The 20,007-nt window shown below is 39.8% G+C and overlaps 1 protein-coding gene across 1 annotated transcript; it reads right to left on the reverse strand.

Moving 5' to 3' along the window:
• Positions 1–3,593: 3,593 nt before the first annotated feature.
• EN2 (engrailed homeobox 2) lies at positions 3,594–13,911 on the reverse strand. Its single transcript, XM_073629957.1, has 2 exons — positions 12,422–13,911; positions 3,594–7,497 (listed from the first exon to the last, which is right to left on the reverse strand). The coding sequence occupies exons 1-2, from the start codon at positions 12,894–12,896 to the stop codon at positions 7,181–7,183; spliced, it is 792 nt and encodes a 263-aa protein (XP_073486058.1). The 5' UTR covers positions 12,897–13,911; the 3' UTR covers positions 3,594–7,180.
• Between the last annotated feature and the right edge of the window lie 6,096 nt (positions 13,912–20,007).

Raw genomic sequence — 20,007 nt, forward strand, 5'->3', positions numbered from 1 at the left:
GGTGGGTCAAACAAGGATGCCATTGGTGGGTCAACTGATGATGTCATTGGTTGTTAGGATGTCAGTGTCTAGAAAGTCTTAATTGTGCATAATGAAAACCTGTGGCTCTGTGTAACTAAAAGGCAGGCTTGATCCACCCGCTGGCTTGTATACGATTTCTGATCAATTTTTAGGCATTTTGCCAAGGCACCCCTGAAGAGACCTCAAGGCACCCCAGGATGCCTGGGTGCCCTGGTTGAAAAAGGCTGTGCTAGTGAACAGTCTCTATCCCTTTAATAAATCATCCACAATGAGTAGGTGATTTTGGGTGTACCCAAATTAGAAAGATTAGCTCTGGGTGGAGTTATTTGGTTATTTAACAAAAACTATTATTACACAAAAAGCAAAAGAAATAGAAAAGCTATCACACCCAAAAACATCTGATGTCACCAGGTTCTGATTTTATTTTGGATCAACACAATATATTACCATTTTTTATATTTAGTGTGGCTCTTTGGCTGTATCTGAAGGTGGTATTTGAATTGCCAAAGACCATGACTTCTGATCTATAGAGAAGAGGCAGTATTATAAATAATTACCTGGTTTGTGTCTTTTTTTTTTTTTTTTTTTAGGAAAAGATCCTGCATGGAGGAGCACAGTGACAAGTCTTGCCTGAGCTCACAGCCCAGTGTCTGCATTCTGCACAGTTTGTAGACTTTGCCAAAAAGCTAGATGACATTCTGTGTGAGGAACAGGGGGACTTGGCAGGAAAGTGATCTGGATACTGAGGACAGTGGGAGGAAAATGACTTTTAAAGATGAGAAAGTACAGCTCACAACTAGATCTTGCCTGCACTCCCTCCCTGAAAGTGGCAGTCAATTGACAAGCAGTACAAATCTCCACTACTTTCTTTTTTAGCAGTGACTGAGTCCCTGGACTGCATAGAAAACGCCTTGTGATCAATGTCTTATCTATTTTCCCTGTTTGCAGCAGCGCTTATGTGCTTGCTTATTTGTTTCTATCATATGGTACATAGGAAGTGATTCCTGCATTGTTCTAGGAGAGTGTGTGGAGAGGGTTGAGGTGAAGGGGGGTGAGTTACCTCTTCAAATGGGAACAGAAATCCATTCTTTTGTTTCCAAAGGCGCTTTCTCACTGGCCTCTTTTCTTCTTCATTGTGCAGACTGGTTCATTGCTGGAATCATTCTGATACCTTTTGCAGCACTGACATCAAAACGCTAAAAAGTTTCTTAGTACAGTAACTTCAGAATGTTTCAGCAGCTTATACAAAGTGTATTTAAGCCACAGAGGGATTTCTGAATAAGGTAGAGAATTCTGATTTTTTTTTCCTTTAGTCAGCACAGGGTCCTTATCTTATATATCATTCAAATCTATATGTCAGCAAAATGTGCATACATAGGGTTTATTTATTAAAGGCATAGTGAATAATCTCTTCCTGTATTAAAGTGAAGTGGTGCTCAGGTTGAATACTCAATCATATGCAAATAAATTAAAAAATAAACAAAAAAAATGTACTTTTTATTTTTTTCTTAACTGCATGATTGGTTGAACATAGCTTCACCTTATTCACTAAGGTAATGAGCATTCTCTAAAGCTTTAGTAAATAATCCCTTTGAGTATTTCATGGACAGTATGCCAAAGAAAATGCAGTAATGAAGCTGTAGAGAAACATCATACAAATAATAATAATTATATATATATATATATATATATATATATATATATATATATATATATATATATATATATATATATATATATATATTACACCTAGTTATCAAAAGCTAGTTTATACACAAAATGTAATTACGTCAACCATGAAAATAAATATACTTTTTTTTTTTACATATGATTGGGTCCTCAAACTGAGCACCATGCTTCACTTTACACAGGAAGAGAAAATTCACTATAGTAAATCCACCCAATGTAAGTTACATATTTTGTATCCTCTTTTACACAACCACCTGAATTCATCAGTTCATGATTTTATATATATATATATATATATATATATATATATATATATATATATATATATATATATATATATATCCACGGTAGACAGAGAGAGCAGGAGAGCAGCACACAGCTATTATGCAGTGCAAGGCAATCTGGTCATTTCACCGACCACATATAAAATAAATCAAGTTGACATTTTATATATTTATATATATATATATATATATATATATATATATATATATATATATATATATATATATATATATATAATTTTATATATATAGATATATATCTATATAGATATAAATAAGTAATTTTAAGACAAAATATTAGTACTGTATTCCATTTCACCCAGGATCATCAGACAGATGTCTACTCTTCTGGACCTCTTGTGTACAATCTATGGCACATACATGGTCAATTGTGTATTCCTGAAACTCATCATGGTCAGGAGGCTCCATAGATGTACTGCAAATAAATTAAGGTGAACTCGCTATTGATTATGACTCATTGACTTATACCGGGTCACCTCCTCTGTCAAGTCTATGTTTTAATTACCTACTGAGGTGCCTATGTAACATGTGCCATCCCCGCATGGTGATTTAACCCCTTGGGCGCCGGAGGGAGATCTCTCTACCTCCCTTCTGGGTAGTGGAACCCAGAGCATACAGGGCAAGGCTGTGGATTCACCTGCTGTTCTGCTCTTCTGCTCATCTCCCTCAGTGTTACAAGTTAATAATGTCTCCCCATGCCACACAAATCCTTGGCCGGAATCGTGCAGCTTGCCCATGCTTCCAGGTTGTTGAGTTCCCCTTCCCATCATGCCAACTTCCCATTGCCAAAGACGTGTTTCATTTGTGTTTGACATTGCAGAAACAAATAACATTAAAAACACATAAGTGGTTGTATTTTGCACTTGGGGAGAGACAGGGGAGATTGGAAATTCGGGTAGGTTTGAGAATTTTTACTGAACTTTGGGATTTTTTTACAGTTTACTGTCAGATACTTAATAAGTCTGTGTAAGATGAAAATGAAAAAAAGACTGAAAGGGTAGGTCAACAATAAGAGAAATGTGGTATTAGGTTTTTTTAAACTCTTTTTGTATATTATTATTATTATTATTTCGTCTTCTTTTACTGCTATTGTCTTTTTCCTGATGTTATTATCAAGATGTTTGATATTACAGTGCTGTAAAAATATTGTTGTTTTGTTTGTTATTATATAATAATAATGATAATAATATAAAAAATAATATAAATGATAATACTGCTAATAATAATTAGACTACTACTACTAATAATAATAATAATAATAACAACAATAATATAAAAATAATATAAATGATAATACTGCTAATAACAATGAGACTACTACTAATACCAATAATAATAATAATAACAATATAAATAGCAATACTTCTACTAATATTAATTATACTACTACTACTACTGCTAATAACAATAATCATATAAATAATAATAATACTTCTACTACTAATAATAACTATTATACAAAGACTACTACTAATAACAATAATCAGTGTTCATATTCCTGTTCATCATTGCAGTTGATATATTTAATAGCAGATGTTTATATTACCAGTACAACACATAATGCAACACATTGTGGGCATAATAAAATGGTTTATTTGATGCATTTTTGGAGGACTGAACAGACACAATATGGAGTGATATTTTAATAATAAAATTACAAACGTCAGGCCATATTTCATAAACGTAAAAACTAACATAAAGATGCTAGTTTCCAGTGATAAAGCGATATATTTGCCCCCTAAAACTAGGAGAAGAGGGTGAAACAACATCCATATGAGCTTTTCTTTTTTTTTTTCTTTTTTTTTTTTCTTGAATTATACATTATATTATCTTATGTATAGCATAACCATACGAAGAGTAGTTTAAGGCAAATATAGAACATTCATCCCTCAGAGGTGACCGTCCTGAATCCTGAACACATTAATATAGGCTCGTCTAATAGTTTAGAACGGAACATTCAACTTGTAATGGCACTGAGAAAAAAAGTCTAGAGCAGAAAAGATTCAAAATGTGCGATCTGTGTGTGTTTTTTTATTATTTACACTGGCATACATTGTAAAAATAAAAATAAACTGTGACCTGGACCAAGCATATGGTAACATTGTATTTACACTGGTTTGGGGCTTTATTGGGAGGAGGACAATGTTGCTTGTTGTATTGAGATGGGATGCTACATAATGATACAATGTTGATGTTTACTGGTAGATTTGCATCATCTGGAATAGATGAGTTGTTTGGTTCTGTGGACACGCCCCCGTGTTCATTGTAGCCCCGCCCATCAAACTTGTGGAACCGCCCACAACAGTTTTCCCAATATATAACCCTTTCATGCCCATGAGACCTTCCTGCGCTCTCTAATCACCAACAAAGAAATGACCATCAGGGGGTTAAATCGTGTGTTGAGAGAGTCTAATAGCTCCGCAAATGATTGTATACACATCTGTCAAATGTTCAATATTCCCTGCAAGGTAGGTGAAATCCACTTACCATCCATGCCTACACTTCACATATTTAACAAGTTGTGTCTGAAATGGCATTTATTATATAGGACTGATCCAAGGCTACCATTACGTTTTAACCCCTTATGTGGGTCACCTAGCTGTCTGTAAGCCTTATCTTACACCTCACTACAGTAGTTTAACCCTTTGACACCCAGCTTACCATGCTTTATTCCTGAGTGTACTACAAGTACTTTAACTCTTTGAGTAAGCTACCCAAATGACTATGCCTTATCCAAGATAGTAATACAAATATTTAACCCTTTGAGTAGGACACCCAGCTGACTATGCCTTATCCAACATCGTACTACAAATATTAACCCTTTGAGTAGGACACCCAGCTGACTATACCTTATCCAAGATAGTGATACAAATATTTATCCGCTTTGAGTGGGCCGCCTAACTGACTAAGCCTTATCCAAGATAGTAATATAAATATTTAACCCTTTGAGAAGGACACCCAGCTGACTATACCTTATTCAAAATAGTAATACAAATATTTAACCCTTTGAGTAGGACACCCAGCTGACTACACCTTATTCGAGATAGTAATACAAATATTTAACCCTTTGAGTAAAACACCCAGCTGACTGCCTTATCCAAAATTGCACTACAAGTATTTTAACCCTTTGTGTGGGACACCCAGGTGTCTATGTCTCATCCAAGACAGTACTACAAGTATCTTAACACTTCATGTTGCAAACGCAGCTGGCTCGGCCTTTTTTACCCAGATTGTACTACAAGTATTTAAACTTTTGGTGTAGGCCACCTAGCTCACTGACCTATCCAAGATTGTATTACAAGTATTTTAACCCTTTGAGTAGGACACCCAGCTGACTTTGCCTTATCCAAGATTGCACTACAAGTATGTTAACCCTTTGTGTAGGCCACTCAGCTGACTACTCTTTATCCAATATTGTACTAGAAGTATTTTAACCCTTTCTGTAAGGGAACCCAGCGGACCCCACCTTATTCAAGATTGTACTACAAGTATGCTAACCCTTTGTGCAGGCCACTCAGCTCACTATTCCCTATCCAAGATTGTACTAGAAGTATGTTAACCCTTAGTGTATGCCACGCAACTGACTATTCCCTATCCAAGATTGTACTAGAAGTGTGGTAACCATTTGTGTAGGCCTCTCAACTGACTATTCCATATCCAAGATTGTACTAGAAGTATTTTAACCCTTTGTTTAGGGCACCCAGCTGATTCCACTTTTTCAGGACTGTACTAGAAGTATGTTAACCCTCTCTATAAGCCACCCAGCTAACTATTCCTTATCCAAGATTGTACTAGAAATATTTTAACCTTTTGTTTAGGACACTCATGACTATGCTGTATCCAAAATTGTACCACAAGTATTTCTTGTACCCTTTCTGTAGGATGCCCATCTTACTATGCCTTTTCTGAGATTAACCTACAAGAATGTTAACCCCATAAGTTGAACAACCAACTAAAATGTTTTATTGAAGACCTAGCAATATTTTAACCCTTAATATTTGGCCTCGAACTGACTAAACCCAGACTGTAGTGCAGATATGTGGACCCCGCTTTGTCTGGCCTTGGGCTTTGATTTGCACTGTTAGTATAAGGTGGATACACAATAAGTACATAGCATTTACTAATTGAATTCCTGGTTTTCAGTGTACAAAAACAGCATAATATAAAGACGGCTGGTTGCAAGAATGTTAAAACAGCAAGAAGGCAATGAGAAGGTCGTATTAGTAAATAGATGTCACTGCTAGTCACCAATAAGCTGGTGTCACAGACAGGGATGGCAGGAGCGCCATGCTAAGAAAGAGTATTTTGGGAAGTGAGTGGGTAATCAGCGGGTGGAGCTTAGACACCGACTGCCGCAAGGGGGTGGCATCCTCTGCCAAGCTGATTGGATGCCAGCTTGCCGTAAGAACGGCAGTAGTATTGCAGCAGTGAGACAAAAATATACCAAACTGACATATAAAATTATATAGTGACACCCTCCTTTTTGCTCTTAGCTCTGATAACCCAAACCCTTTCCTCCCCAGAACAAATCCAAATAAACAGGACCTAAGTGCAAAACGATATCATCCCCTCCATGTATAAATAAATCATATTTTTGCAACTCTTTACACAACTATTAAAACATTTTTTTAAAAGAAAGAAAAAAAATGTATACGTTTTAACACAATGCAATTAAACATCGTTCCTGCTTTTTTTTATTTTAAGATAACACAAAAATTATAATATAAAAACTTAGGACAAATATTAGCTATTTATTAAATTTCACAGTAGTGCGAAAAAATGCAGCAGTTTAATCTTTGGACTTTTAGCACAGCTGTTCAATCACATGAACGTCCAAAACCCAAAAAACGTCGCTTAGTATAAAATAAAGCGTAAGCATAAAATAATCGGTAAAGATAGAATCTCAATCCCATCAAATAAGGAAACAAAAATAGTTCAGGAGCGAATATTTTGGATTTTTTTTTAGTTTTGCCTGTAAATTATTTACATATAATATTGCGAATTTTTGTCCCCATACAGAAGCAAGATGCTGGTATCATTTTTGTACACTGGCCCTTGTCAACTTTTTTTTTCGCCATTTTTTAAAATTCGTGTTTTTTTTTTTTTGTTGTTGTTTAAATTATTGCATTGTTTAAGACTTGTTTTCTTGGCTCCACCATCTGCTTCTATTCGCTGTCTGATTTGCTGTCCTTGGAGGTGGTGGAGTGGTTATAGAGTCCTTGTGCCATCAGATGTAATGCCAGAGAGTTTTTGTTCCCTGTCGCTTTTTTAATTTTAGCTCGTTTGTTCTGAAACCAGATTTTAATTTGAGACTCGTTAAGATTCAGTTCCTGAGCCAAACTTTGTCTTCTCTGCTCGGTCAAATACCTGTTTGTCTGAAACTCAGCTTTCAGCCTTTGGAGCTGCTCCGCAGTGAACGCTGTCCGGGGTCTTTTGTCCTCCTTGCTGACCATCTTCTTCTTTGGTTTTCGGGATCTGGGACCTTAAAATAAACAGAACATCCCATTAGAGGCCATCAGAGAGAATCTAAGCTTTACACCCTCTCATGTTCACACAGGCAATCAGAACTTGTGCAATCAATTATCAGTTATTGGTCATTGTGGTTTGAGCGAAGGGGGGTTATTTACTAAAGAAGCCAAGACTAGAGAGAGAGAGGGGGGAGAGAGAGGGGGGGGCGAGGGAAATTAGAGAGAGAGAGAAGGGAGAGAACAGAGGGAGAGAGAGGGGGGAGAGAGATGAGAGTGAGCATGAGAGAGAGAGAGAGAGAGAAGGGAGAGAAGAGAGGGGAGAGAGAGATGAGAGAAGGGAGAGAAGAGAGGGAGAGAGAGGGGGAAGAGAAATGAGAGTGAGCATGAGAGAGAGAGAGAGAGAGAGTGAAGGGAGAGAAGAGAGGGGAGAGAGAGATGAGAGAGAGAGAGAAGGGAGAGAAGAGAGGGGGAGAGAGGGGAGAGAGAGATGAGAGTGAGCAAGAGAGAGAGAGAGAAAGAGAGAGAGAGAAGAGAGAGAAGAGAGGGAGAGGGAGGGGAGAGAGAGAAAGGAGAGAAGAGAGGGAGAGATAGATAAGGGGGGGGGGGGGGTGATTCCAGAATATATATATATTATATATATACACACATATTATATATAAACACGTTTATTCTGATTTACTAAAGAAGCTAAGAATCTTCACACAATAAATTGTCAATTAAGCAATCGTGTGCAGATGAAATAGACTTATTCCTGAATCAGGAATTTGTTTTTCATAACTGGTGTCAACATTCACGAGAAAGAGTGAGAGAGAGGAGAGAGAGAGAGAGAGAGAGAGAGAGAGAGAGAGAGAGAGAGAGAGAGAGAGAGAGAGATTGGAAGATAGAAATAAGGAGAGAGAGATACATTTTAAGGTTGACATAGATAAATAGAAACAAGATAAATAGACAGAGGGCCAGATGAATACATAGGTAAATACAGAAATAAAGAGATAGATAGATAGATATTGGAAGATTAAAATCAAACATTGGTGAATAGAAGCACGACAAATAAGAATATATGTAAAGAAAAATACATATTAACAAACAGAGAAGAGATAGAGAAATTATTAATATTAAAATTAGACATAGATAAATAGAAGCAAGATAAACAGACAGATAATTAAGTAGAATAAGAGAGAGAGAGAGATCGATAGATAGATAGATAGATAGATAGATAGATAGATAGATAGATAGATAGATAGATAGATAGATAGATAGATAGATAGATAGATAGATAGATATTGGAAGGTGGGGTTAGAGAGGGGTATTAAAGAAAATAAGTAAATAAGTAAATAGAAGAAAGAAAAACGAAATCGATTGAAAAACAGTGATAAGGAGAGAGATAGAAATAGTGATAAGAGAGACATTAACGCCAGACGAAATAGATAGATAGCTAGATACAATGATATGTGATATTATATGCAGTATAAGAGATAGATAGATAGATAGATAGATAGATAGATAGATAGATAGATAGATAGATAGATAGATAGTTAGATAGATAGATCTGTATATCCTATCTCTCTATCTATCTATCTATCTATCTATCTATCTATCTATCTATCTATCTATCTATCTATCTATCTATCTATCTATCTTTAAATAAAAATATATGTATCAGAGTGAGAGAGAGGGGGGAAAGTAGAAGGAAAGGTTTTGACAAGTACAAGGAGAGGTATCTATACTATAAGCAGCGCACAGAGGTAGTGGCGGAGTACATTATCCCATAACAGACATCAGAATGAATCATTTCACTGTTCTTCGCTGAAATCTGATTGGTTATTTATTTATTTATTTTTTTACACATTACTGTTTGTTTTATACCAAGTGTTCAGGAATCCATGCTACACACTTCTCGTTGGTCAGATCGGATATGAGTATCAGTCAATAGGGGATGTTATTAGTGGCCATCATTCCCTCTTTATTGTGCATTTCTGGTATTTCAGGGGCAGTAGGTACAGTGGGTAGTACAGAGGCCTGCTCCTGCCCTCCCTTCTCCCCACTTCATTCTCTCTACACTTGAAATATTAACAGCAGACATACATTAGTCATTCAGCCCAGCTAATTATTTGCTTCTCGTTGCCCACCGCAGCCCTTTAATAATGAAACATGCTATAAAATGTATGCGGATGCTTTGGGGGGTTCTTTCCCCCTAATCTGTATGACATTGTGTGTGCAAGATGAGGGGGGACTGCTGGTTTGCAGTACAATCTCATGTCCATGTTTTAGGAGCAGGGACGGCTCTGCTGTTGTTGCTGCCATGTATGTATCGCTTGGGAGGCAAATCAATGCCAGACACATCATTCTCAATCTCTTCTGTCTCACTTAGCTGCTTCCCAAGCTTCCCTTGGCACTGCCCAGACATTGCCAGCCTCTCATCTCCCTCTGAGGCCCCCCCTGTGTTTCTCAAACCCTCTTCTGCAGGTTTAGATGCCCTCCATCGTGTTGTGTGCCCAAAAAATGCCCTCTTACTCCGTAATTATAGCCTGTGTCCTGCCTCTTCCTCCTCCATCTTTATTGCCATGTCTTCGATATCCCTCCCTCTCCTCTTCCTCTGTGATGCCCTTCTGCTGTCTCCATTATGCCTATATACACCAGATCCCTTGCCAACCTATGTCTCTGGGGCTGATCATGAATAACTGGGAATATATAAATGCAGACGCTGATCACAGCACAATATCTATATCTATATCTATATTTATATCTATATCTATATCTCTACAACCCTGCTATGTACAGGCTTCAGCCGCTACATTGTACCAGGCTTCTCCTCCGTACGCTCTGTAGTGAGATCTGCGCACTCCCTCCATCCTGTATTTTTTACGCACAGCCATACACGTGTTTTTACTACAACCTGCCATCAATTCAGCCTCCTTCACCCACAGATCAGATCTGGGACACGTGGGCTCCAATCCTGCTCTTCATTGGAAAAATCTTATCCACCCTCTTACAATGTATAGTGCCAGTTACAGCTGAAGCTCATATATATTCTGCAGCACCCACTGGCTGTGCCGTTACCAGGCAGGGTGCAGTACGAGCCCCATGGAGGGCTACACACGGTCAAAGCATCCCCTAAATTTGAATTTTTTTGTCTTTACAAATCATAAAATCGAAAATCTATAGTAATAATAATAAATATTATATATATATATATATATATATATATATATATATATATATATATATATATATATATATATATATATATATATATATATATATAATTTGTTATAAAATTAATAATCATCATCATAACAATAATAATAGTATGGTAAAAACAAACAATGTACTCCTGATACACCCTATGTGTTTTTCTACAATAAATCAAATATTATTAGCTATATAGTATTGCACAGCCAGATTAAAAACGACTGCCTTTGAAGTCACAAATGCACATTATGTATACGGAAAATCCCAGATCATAAATAATTCTACTATAAGATCATTCCATTCTAAAGAGAGATAGGGGGTACCACTCTCCTAGCAGCGATCTATCCGGATGTATTCTCTATTTTATTTTATTTTTTATTAAATATGTAAAATGTTAAAAGCAAATCGTGTTTTCTTCTCTACTAAAATAGGTATCTGGATTCATTTATTAATTTTATTTGTTTTATTCCATTTAAAGAGCTGTTGAAAATGCCTTGTGTTATTGTACTACAATCTCATTGATAGTATGCAATGCCTGCAAAATATAAATAATATATTAATAATATATCAATTGTACCGCGTAGCAGCTAGTTAATTAGTCCACCAGACTTCATAAACAGCGGTGATTGAGAAAAAAATGGGGATATGTTATATCTGAAGCTATTTTTTTAGGGTGGTAATATTAGGAGGTAAAATAGCTGGTGGAATATAGTTGTTCATTTAACTGAGTTGAAAGTGAGGAAAGGTAACGGCCAATTTTGTTGGCCTGTACCATTCGAATTTTGAAGTTGTATTAACAGCAATAGAACAAAAGGTTTTAAGAAATGTATATATACAGCGAAGAGAGGAATAAACAATCTATCTATCTATCTATCTATCTATCTAGATATATATAGATATCTCTATATATATATATAGATATATAGATAGATATATATCTATCTATCTATATATATATATATACATATATATAGATCTATCTATCTATCTATCTATCTATCTATCTATCTATCTATCTATCTATCTATCTATCTATATATTATAGATGTAGATATATATCTATATAGATATATATAGATATATCTATATAGATATAGATATAGATGTATATATATATATATATATACTTAGATAGATAGATAAATATATTTTTTATTTATTTTTCTATCAATCTATCCATTTCAATAGATTTTTAATAATTTGAGAAATGCACAGTCCTGTATATATATATATATATATATATATATATATATATATATATATATATATATATTCAGTTACATTTTTTTTACGGATTGTATGGTTTGAGAAATGCACAGTCCTATATTAAACTAGAGCAAGGCTGACACCACATAATATTCTGTGACAAATAAATTACGTAAGGAAAATGAAGCCCCAAATGATGCTTCATTTAAAATGCAAAACCCTTCCTACGTCTAATTGTCAGTAGGAAGCGGAGCTGACGCTAATTAGCTGACAAATTAAAGCCTAGTGCTAAAATATGATCTTGGCAACTTCCATTTTTTTGATAATACATTTGGATTCTAACTACTGACTGAAATATTCCAAGTAAAAATAAAAGGCAGTTAATCTCTTTTACAGAGTGATCCCCCCCCTCCCCCCAAGTTCCCATCTTTTTAAAAGTTCCAGATAGTAAGTTCTCAGAAGAAGCCACCAAGGCATGGTGAAACCACATGGGATGGGCACCCCCAAAGTTTTGTGCCCCGTGAGAAGCCCAATGGGTCTTACCTGATGAAGGTCTGTCTGAGTACCTGGTACAATAGACCCAGGCTGGCCACAGCATAGGCTGCTTGCTCTTGTTGGTGGTGGAGCTGGCTTGAGAACTATCAGAGTCCGAGCTCATGGAATGGTCTCCACTCAAGGCTCTAGGTTTGAGGGCTCCTTCCATGGCCACCTCGTTTTTCTTGTCCTGGGTGACAATGATGGCTTTGGATGCCCCTTCTCCTTCGGTGGCACTGCCTCGGTGCTGGCTGGGCTCAGTCCCAGACCGAGCCACAATGTCCCTGCCCAAGTAGAGCTCATCATGGTGGGCTTCCTTCCTCCTTCCGAACTCCGGCCGCAGGATGTTATCAATGAAGAAGTTGGTGACCCTATGGTGGGGCTGGTGGTTCCCTGGAGCCTGGAGCAGGATCCCTCGGTTGGACTCATCCCCTGACTCCTGGTGCTGCTCCACTTCCCTATGGTTCTGGTCATTCTCTTCCATGCTGTAAGTCCACACGAGCTGCCTCAGCCTTTCACCCTTTTTGTGCTGCCTGCCCAGTCACCTACACATTCAAATCCCCCCACCCCAAAACCAGAAGATCTCAGGCTGGCCGGTGCGTTCCTCCTGAGGATCACTGATTCAGCACTGCTGCGAGCCAAAGCATCCTCTTCCCCAGGTCGGGCTCATCTCCAGGCAGGAGCAGGTAAATCCTTCACAGGCACCGGCAGACAGGTGGTGTGTGCAGCATGCAGGCATCAAGGCTACAGATGGCTTGGAGGATCATCTATAGAATAATACAAGGTGTAGGGAGCTGCGTGCACAGCATGCACACTGAGAAAGGAAGGAGATCAATGGGACACCAGGCAGCTCTGTCCTTATTTTGTTGTGGTAAATAATCCCCAGGGCTGCAGTGAAAGGCTCTATACTGTGGATAATTTAAGAATCACTCACTGGACCTGAAATACTTTCACTCTGGATTTTTGTTCTTATTTTTAATAGAGCCTCACAAGTGACGTGGGAGCCCGGTATCCTAGACACGTGCCTCCAGCCAATAGGCAGGCATCCCCAGCTCACGTGACCCTGATCCTGAGTAGTAAATTGACAAGCAGGAGGCCACTCCCACTCGCACCCCCACCACTTTTTTTTTTTTAAGCATTCTCTCCTCCCCCATTCCTGATCCCTCTTCTTATCTTTAAAGCTGCAGCATCTACCAGGAAAGTAGTGTGTGTGTGTGTGTGTGTCTGTGTGTCTGTGTGTGTGTGTAAGTGTATGCATGTATGAAATAACACATCAATCACTGCTCATCACCACTGCCTAACATCTCTGTTCATGTGATCATCAGTTCCCTGAATTATTTCTTCTGCAATTGTACTGTCTTTGTAAAATGGTCAAAATGAATTCTGATCATCACACATAAATACAAAACAAATAGCTTTATATTCTCCTTTAAGTATCTATTTGCAGCACATTTTAGAATCTATCTATCTATCTATCTATCTATCTATCTATCTATCTATCTATCTATCTATCTATCTATCTATCTATCTATCATCAACCTGTCATGTCACAACCTGCCTCTCTGTGCCCCCTTCTCCTGCTCATCCTCCTTTTCTTCTCTGTCTCCTTTTCAGCCTATCAGTTTCTCCTTCTTGTGCAATCCCAGCTCCTTTTTCATTATCTCCTCCCTCTCTCTTCATTCTTTCTCTCTCTCAAGTTCTCATTTCCTTCTGGCTCTGTTCTCTACTTCATTCTCTCCTTTCATTCTTTACTCTCACCTTTCCCCAATTCTTTTCTTTTACTCCTCTCTTCTCTATCTCCTCTATGAACCTTTTACATAAAACACACATTAATGAAGGCGAATTAAGGTAAATAGGGTAGCATAAAAACACCCACCTATCTTTCTTCTCTGTTGTCTTTCCTCCCTTCTCTTTTTTTCCTCTGGTATCCTCTCTTTCTCTCTCCAGCTTTCTGCCTCACCAGCTCTTTATTTTTCTCACCCTTCCTCATTTTCTCTTTTTCCCTTTCTCTCTCTTTCTGTCTAGCTTACTATTCCCCCTTTTCTTTCTCCCCCTTGTTCGCCTTCCGTGTCTTTGTGGGTTTTTGTACGTGGCAGCTCCTGGTGTTTTGTTTGGGGGGGTGGCAAACAACCACCCTCTGCGGCACCACAAAGCCCCCCACCCCCCCAGCTCGCTGTCTGCCAGTCAGTCCACTTACCCATATAGGTGGTGGGAATCAGGCAGCGTTGGACATCAAGGAGTGGCGGGTGTCCGGATATTGGTGGACATCTGGCTGTGGCAGGCATCGGGTAGCGGCTCCTGTGTCTTCTCCTCCTCCTCGCTTCTGTCAAGCGTCTCCTCCCCTCCTCCTAGACGTCCAATAGGATCGCCTATCCTTTCAGCCAGTTGGGTGACGGGTATCAGACCCGCTTCCCGATTGGGCCGGGAGGATGATCAGTGTTGTAACAGCAAATATTCATTCGCGGTTGTAACACCTGGGTGGGCCCGTAGCGCAATGCTGTGCGCCATGAGCCCACCCTATTTTGAAGCCTATTAGACCCTCTGGCTCTAATCAGGTGCCTAAAGAAAACACCTCCGCCACTGTAATTCAGGCGCCTGGTGTCCTGAAAGGGGCCGGATGCATGAATAGGGGATGGCGGTGGCGATGGATAGAGCATTGCATCGCTGTATTGCTAGAAGGTGGAGGGGGTGGCAGCCATGTATAGAGGGGACAGCGCTTGGGCACCCCTAATGGATGGCTGCCACTGTTTTTTGTCCATTTCAACTCCCCTCTTTTTGCTCTTCCCTCTCTCTCCTCACAATGCCCCTCTCCTTTTCTCTTTCCTCACTGAGTCCCCCTCTTCTCTCTTTATCCACTCTATGCCCCCACCCCTATACTGTATCTATCTTCCCATTCCCCTCTATCCCCATAATTTCTCTCTTTCACCTTTCTATGCCCTCCCATTACTCATTTCCCACCCCTTCCTCTCTCTCTCTCTCTTCTATATGCCCCCTCAGCCTTTTCTTTACCCCCTTTTCTTGTCCATCTCTTTTCTTTAGGCCCCACTCTCTCATCTCCTCTCCTCTCTGTTCTATATGCTCCCCCTCTCCCTGTCACTTCTCTCACCTCTTCTTGCTCCCTCTCTCTCCCTCTCTCTTCTCTCTCCTCCTCATGCCACCCTCTTCCTCTTTCTTGTCTCCCCCTCCATTACCTCCTCCCACTCTTCTCTCTCCTCTCTGAATCCCTATGCTTTCTTTTCCCTCTCTGTTCTCTTCTCTTTGCCCCCTCTCTCTTTTCTCTCTCCCCTTCTTGCTCCCCCCTCTCTCTCCTCTTCTTGCTCCCCCCTCTCTCCCTCTCTCTCCTCTTCTTGTTCCCCCTCTCTCTTCTCTCTCATTTTCCTGCTTCCCCTCTCTCCCGATCTCTCCTCTTCTTTCTCCCTCTCTCTCCCTCACTCTTCTCTCTCCTCTTCTTGCTCCCCCTCTCTCCCTCTCCCTCCTCTTCCTGCTCCTACTCTCTCCCTCTCTCCTCTTCTTGCTCTCCCTCTCTCCCTCTCCCTGGTCTTCTTGTTCCCCCTTTCTCCCTCTCTCTTCTCTCTCATCTTCTTGCTCCCCCTCTCTCTTCTCTCTTCTCTTCTTGCACCCCCTCTCTCCCTCTCTCTCTCCTCTTCATGCTCCCTCTTTCTTCCTCTCTCTTCTCTTTCCTTTTCTCGCTCCTCTTCTCTCCCCCTCTCTCCTCTTCTAGCTCCCCCTGTCTCCCTCTCTCTTCTCTCTCCTCTTCGTGCTCCCCCTATCTCTCCTTTTCTTGCTCCCCCTCTCTCCCTCTCTCCCCTCTTCTTGCTCCCCCTCTCTCCCTCTTTTTTTCCTTCTTCTTCATGCCCCCTCTTCCTCTTTCTTGTCTCCCCCTCCATGACCCACTCCCACTCTTCTCTCTCTTTTCTATATAACTCTGCTCTCTTTCCCCTCTCGATGCCCCCCTTCCTCCATCTCCTCCCTCCCTCCCTCTTCTCTCTCCCTCTCCCCTCTTCATGCCCCACTGTCTTCTCTCTTTCTTTCTCCCCTATCTATCCCCCCTCTCCTCTTTCTATCTCCCCTTTCTGTGCCCCCCCCCCCCCCCATTTCTATGGCTCTTTCCACTCTCTATGATTCTGTCTCCTCTCTATCTTCTCTGTATACCCCTTTCTCTCTCTTTCTGGCACTTTCTCTCTCCCCTCTTTACCCCCCTTTCCCCTCTTCCTATTCCCCTCCCCCCCTCATTGCCCCCCTCTCTCCTCTTTCTTTCTCTCCACTCTCTATCCCTTTCTCCTCTCTCTTTCTCTGGGAAGTTTATCCCTCTCTCAACGCCCCTCCTTTGCAATAACTGTCCACAACGTTTCGAGTTAGTGTCCTTCACCTATACATTTCTGAAGCCCTCCAGAAATCATATAAGACTCATACACTGTAAGGTAATATAAGACTGCAGCATCCAATGCAACATTTGTGCAGCTAAAATAAGAACGAGCTTCAATGTCAGCGGAGCATGACTGGCACTGATAGGGTTACATTCTGCAATCACCTCAGCCAAATAACTTAGTGATTATGAATAAAACAATAATCTGGTATTTGGATGTTTGCTTGAACGATCTCGGGTTTGTGAAAGTCAGAAAAAGGTCAGTGACTGGAAGAGGAGCTGTGCTATGAGATGAACACATGACCTGACCACAGCCAAACACCCAACTCCCTGCAAAGTCCCCAATAATCGCTGTGCATACAGGACCCCTCATTACAGGGGCTGAGCTGTGTGCAGCACATGTCATGGAGCAACCAGGCATGGATCTCTGCCCCTGCACCTTTACATTGAGCTGACAATGGCTTCCTACAACCAGCTCAGTCAAATTTACACAACACATAAAAGAGCTGCATAGGAAACTTCATAAACTACTAAACTCCCTTAAATGTTAAAGTCAAATTGACTTATTTATAATTGGGTCTTGTAGTCTTTGCTTATGTATAAGCAGCAAAACAGCCCGTGTGGAGTTAATTACTTTAATTCAGCCACAGATACCGACTACAAACGATTGTCGGTTCTCGGAAATTCAAAACTGAATTTCTTCATTCTCTATGCACACTTCCATTGCCTGTGCATAGTATGTGTTTCTATGTCCATGGGGGTTGCACTACAAATCTCATGTTGTGGGATCTCAAGATATAAGGGTACAGTTGATTTTATAGTACTTGTGGGAACAACGAGGTTGTAAAGATCCAGTGGCCATTAAAAAACTGACAGATGAAAAACAGGTTAAAAATGTTGTTGTTGTTAATAATAAAAGAGCAGTTGTCTACTGGCGACCCACCAGATTTCAGCTTTATTATCTAGTGAAATGATACAAAGAATTTAATTGGTCGCTATGGAAAACGACTCCACTTTTGTTCTCTCGGTCCTATACAGATTTACAAATTTACAACTACTCCCAATCAATTCTGTACTCTGAGCAAACTACATTTCCTACCATCTCCAAACGCCATCCCTTCTGATTCACTATGGAGATCAAGAGGCTGATTTACTAAAGGTTGAGAATCCCCATACAATAATAGGGTGAATATTCACTTCAATCATCCAAGCATTTCAAAAACACTTTCCTGTGTACTTATTTTACCTGGACATAATTGAATAATTGAAGCGAACATTCACACACTTTATTGTACAAAGATTCTCAACTCCTCTGGTAAGGTAGTCCAAAAGTGCTCATTAGGAGTGTGTGCATATTGAGTTAATTTCTGTGGAAGTTTGCATTATAGGATTAATGAGTTCACCCTGTGTTCACTATAAATTTGAGATATTTGAAGAAAATGTGTGCTAGGAAAATAATTTAGCAAGTATGAGAAATACTTTTGTCAGTGGTTTCAATGTTTTCACAGTTAAATTCAACACTTCCACCTTGACTAAATATATTTATTGCATTCCCCATTATAACTAAAAGGGAGGGCTTTCAAAGTAACCCTGAAAATTGTGTCAGGACCTTACCAGGAGTGCTGCCAGCAGAACTGAACTTGTGATTATTGATGTAATATACATTAGGTATATATTGGATGGATTGGAAAAACACTGTGTATACCTGTCCATGAGGTTATTGCAAGAGAGGCTGTCCAAAGAGTAGAGAATTGCTTTACCAAGTAAAAAGTTGTGCCTTTTCCATCATCAGATTTTTTTTTCTGCAGCCTATCCCTTCATCTGCTATTTCCACAGCCTATCCCTTCATCTATTTCCACAGCCTATTCTTTCATCTGTTTCCACAGCCTATTCCCTAATCTATTTCCACAGCCTATCCCTTGATCTATTTCCACAGCCTATTCCTTCATCTATTTCCACTGCCTATCCCTTCATTTATTCCTACAGCCTATCCCTTCAGCCTCTATATCCACAGCCTGTCTCTTCATCTGCTATTTTCGCAGCCTATCCCTTCATCTTCTATATCCACAGCCTTTTCCTTCATCTGCTATTTCCACAGCCTATTCCTTCATTTTATATTTCCACAGCCTATCCCTTCATCTATTTCCACACCCTATCCCTTCATTCTATATTTCCACAGCCTATCCCTTCATCTATTTCCACAGCCTATTCCTTTCTTTTTATATTTCCCACAGCCCATCCCTTCATCTATTTCCACAGCCTATCCCTTCATCCTCTATATCCACAGCCTATCCTTTCATCCTCTATATCCACAGCCTATCCCTTCATCCTCCATACCCACAATCTATCCCTTCATCCTCTATATCCACAGTCTATCCCTTCATCCTCTATATCAGTGATGGCAAACCTTGGCACCCCAGATGTTTTGGAACTACATGTTCCATGATGCTCCACTATACTGCAAATTGCAGAAGCATCATGGGAAATGTAGTTCCAAAACATCTGGGGTGCCAAGGTTCACCATCACTGCTCTATATCCACAGACTATCCCTTCATTCTTAATATCCACAGCCTATCCCTTAATCTATTTCCACAGCCTATCCCTTCATCCGCTATTTCCACAGCCTATCCTTTCGTCTGCTATTTACGCAGCCTATCCATTCATCCTCTATATCCACAGCCTATCCCTTCATCTGCTTTTTTCACAGCCATAGCCCTTCATCCATTAGTTCCACAGCCTAGCCACTGATTAGTTCCACAATTTAATCCAGTCCCCTATTTCAACAGCCTATGCCCTCATTTTATATTGCCAAAGCATAACCCCTTATTAATTTTCCACAACCTAACCCCAAATTCAGTAGTTCCACAGCATAATCCATAATCTTCTATTTCCACAGTCTAACCCTTCATTCACTATTTCCAAGCAGAACCCCTTATTGATTTTCCACAGCCCAATTCTCATCCCTCCAACAATTTTTGTCAAAACCGACCTTCTCAACCTGTTAGTTCCACCAAGAGCATAACCCATCATCCAGTAAATCTATAGCCTAATTTCCCACCCACTGTTTTATAGCCCAACCCCTCCTGCACCATTGCTATAGCATAACCCATCAAAACCTAGTTCTACAGTCTAACCCCTAGTCCACCATTTCTATGGCCTAACTCTTTATAAGCTAGTCCCATAGCCTAACTTCTCATAAACTATTTCTATAGCCTACCCCCCCCCCCC

The sequence above is a fragment of the Aquarana catesbeiana genome, linkage group LG05 (assembly GCF_042186555.1).
Source record: "Aquarana catesbeiana isolate 2022-GZ linkage group LG05, ASM4218655v1, whole genome shotgun sequence".
Taxonomy (NCBI): Eukaryota; Metazoa; Chordata; class Amphibia; order Anura; family Ranidae; genus Aquarana; species Aquarana catesbeiana.

Coding starts and splice junctions, on each gene's coding strand:
- EN2 (XM_073629957.1), bottom strand. CDS start 12,896: ATGGAAGAGAATGACCAGAACCATAGGGAAGTGGAGCAGCACCAGGAG. Junction 7,498..12,421: donor CTCAGACAGACCTTCATCAG/GTAAGACCCATT, acceptor GTTTATTTTAAG/GTCCCAGATCCCGAAAACCA.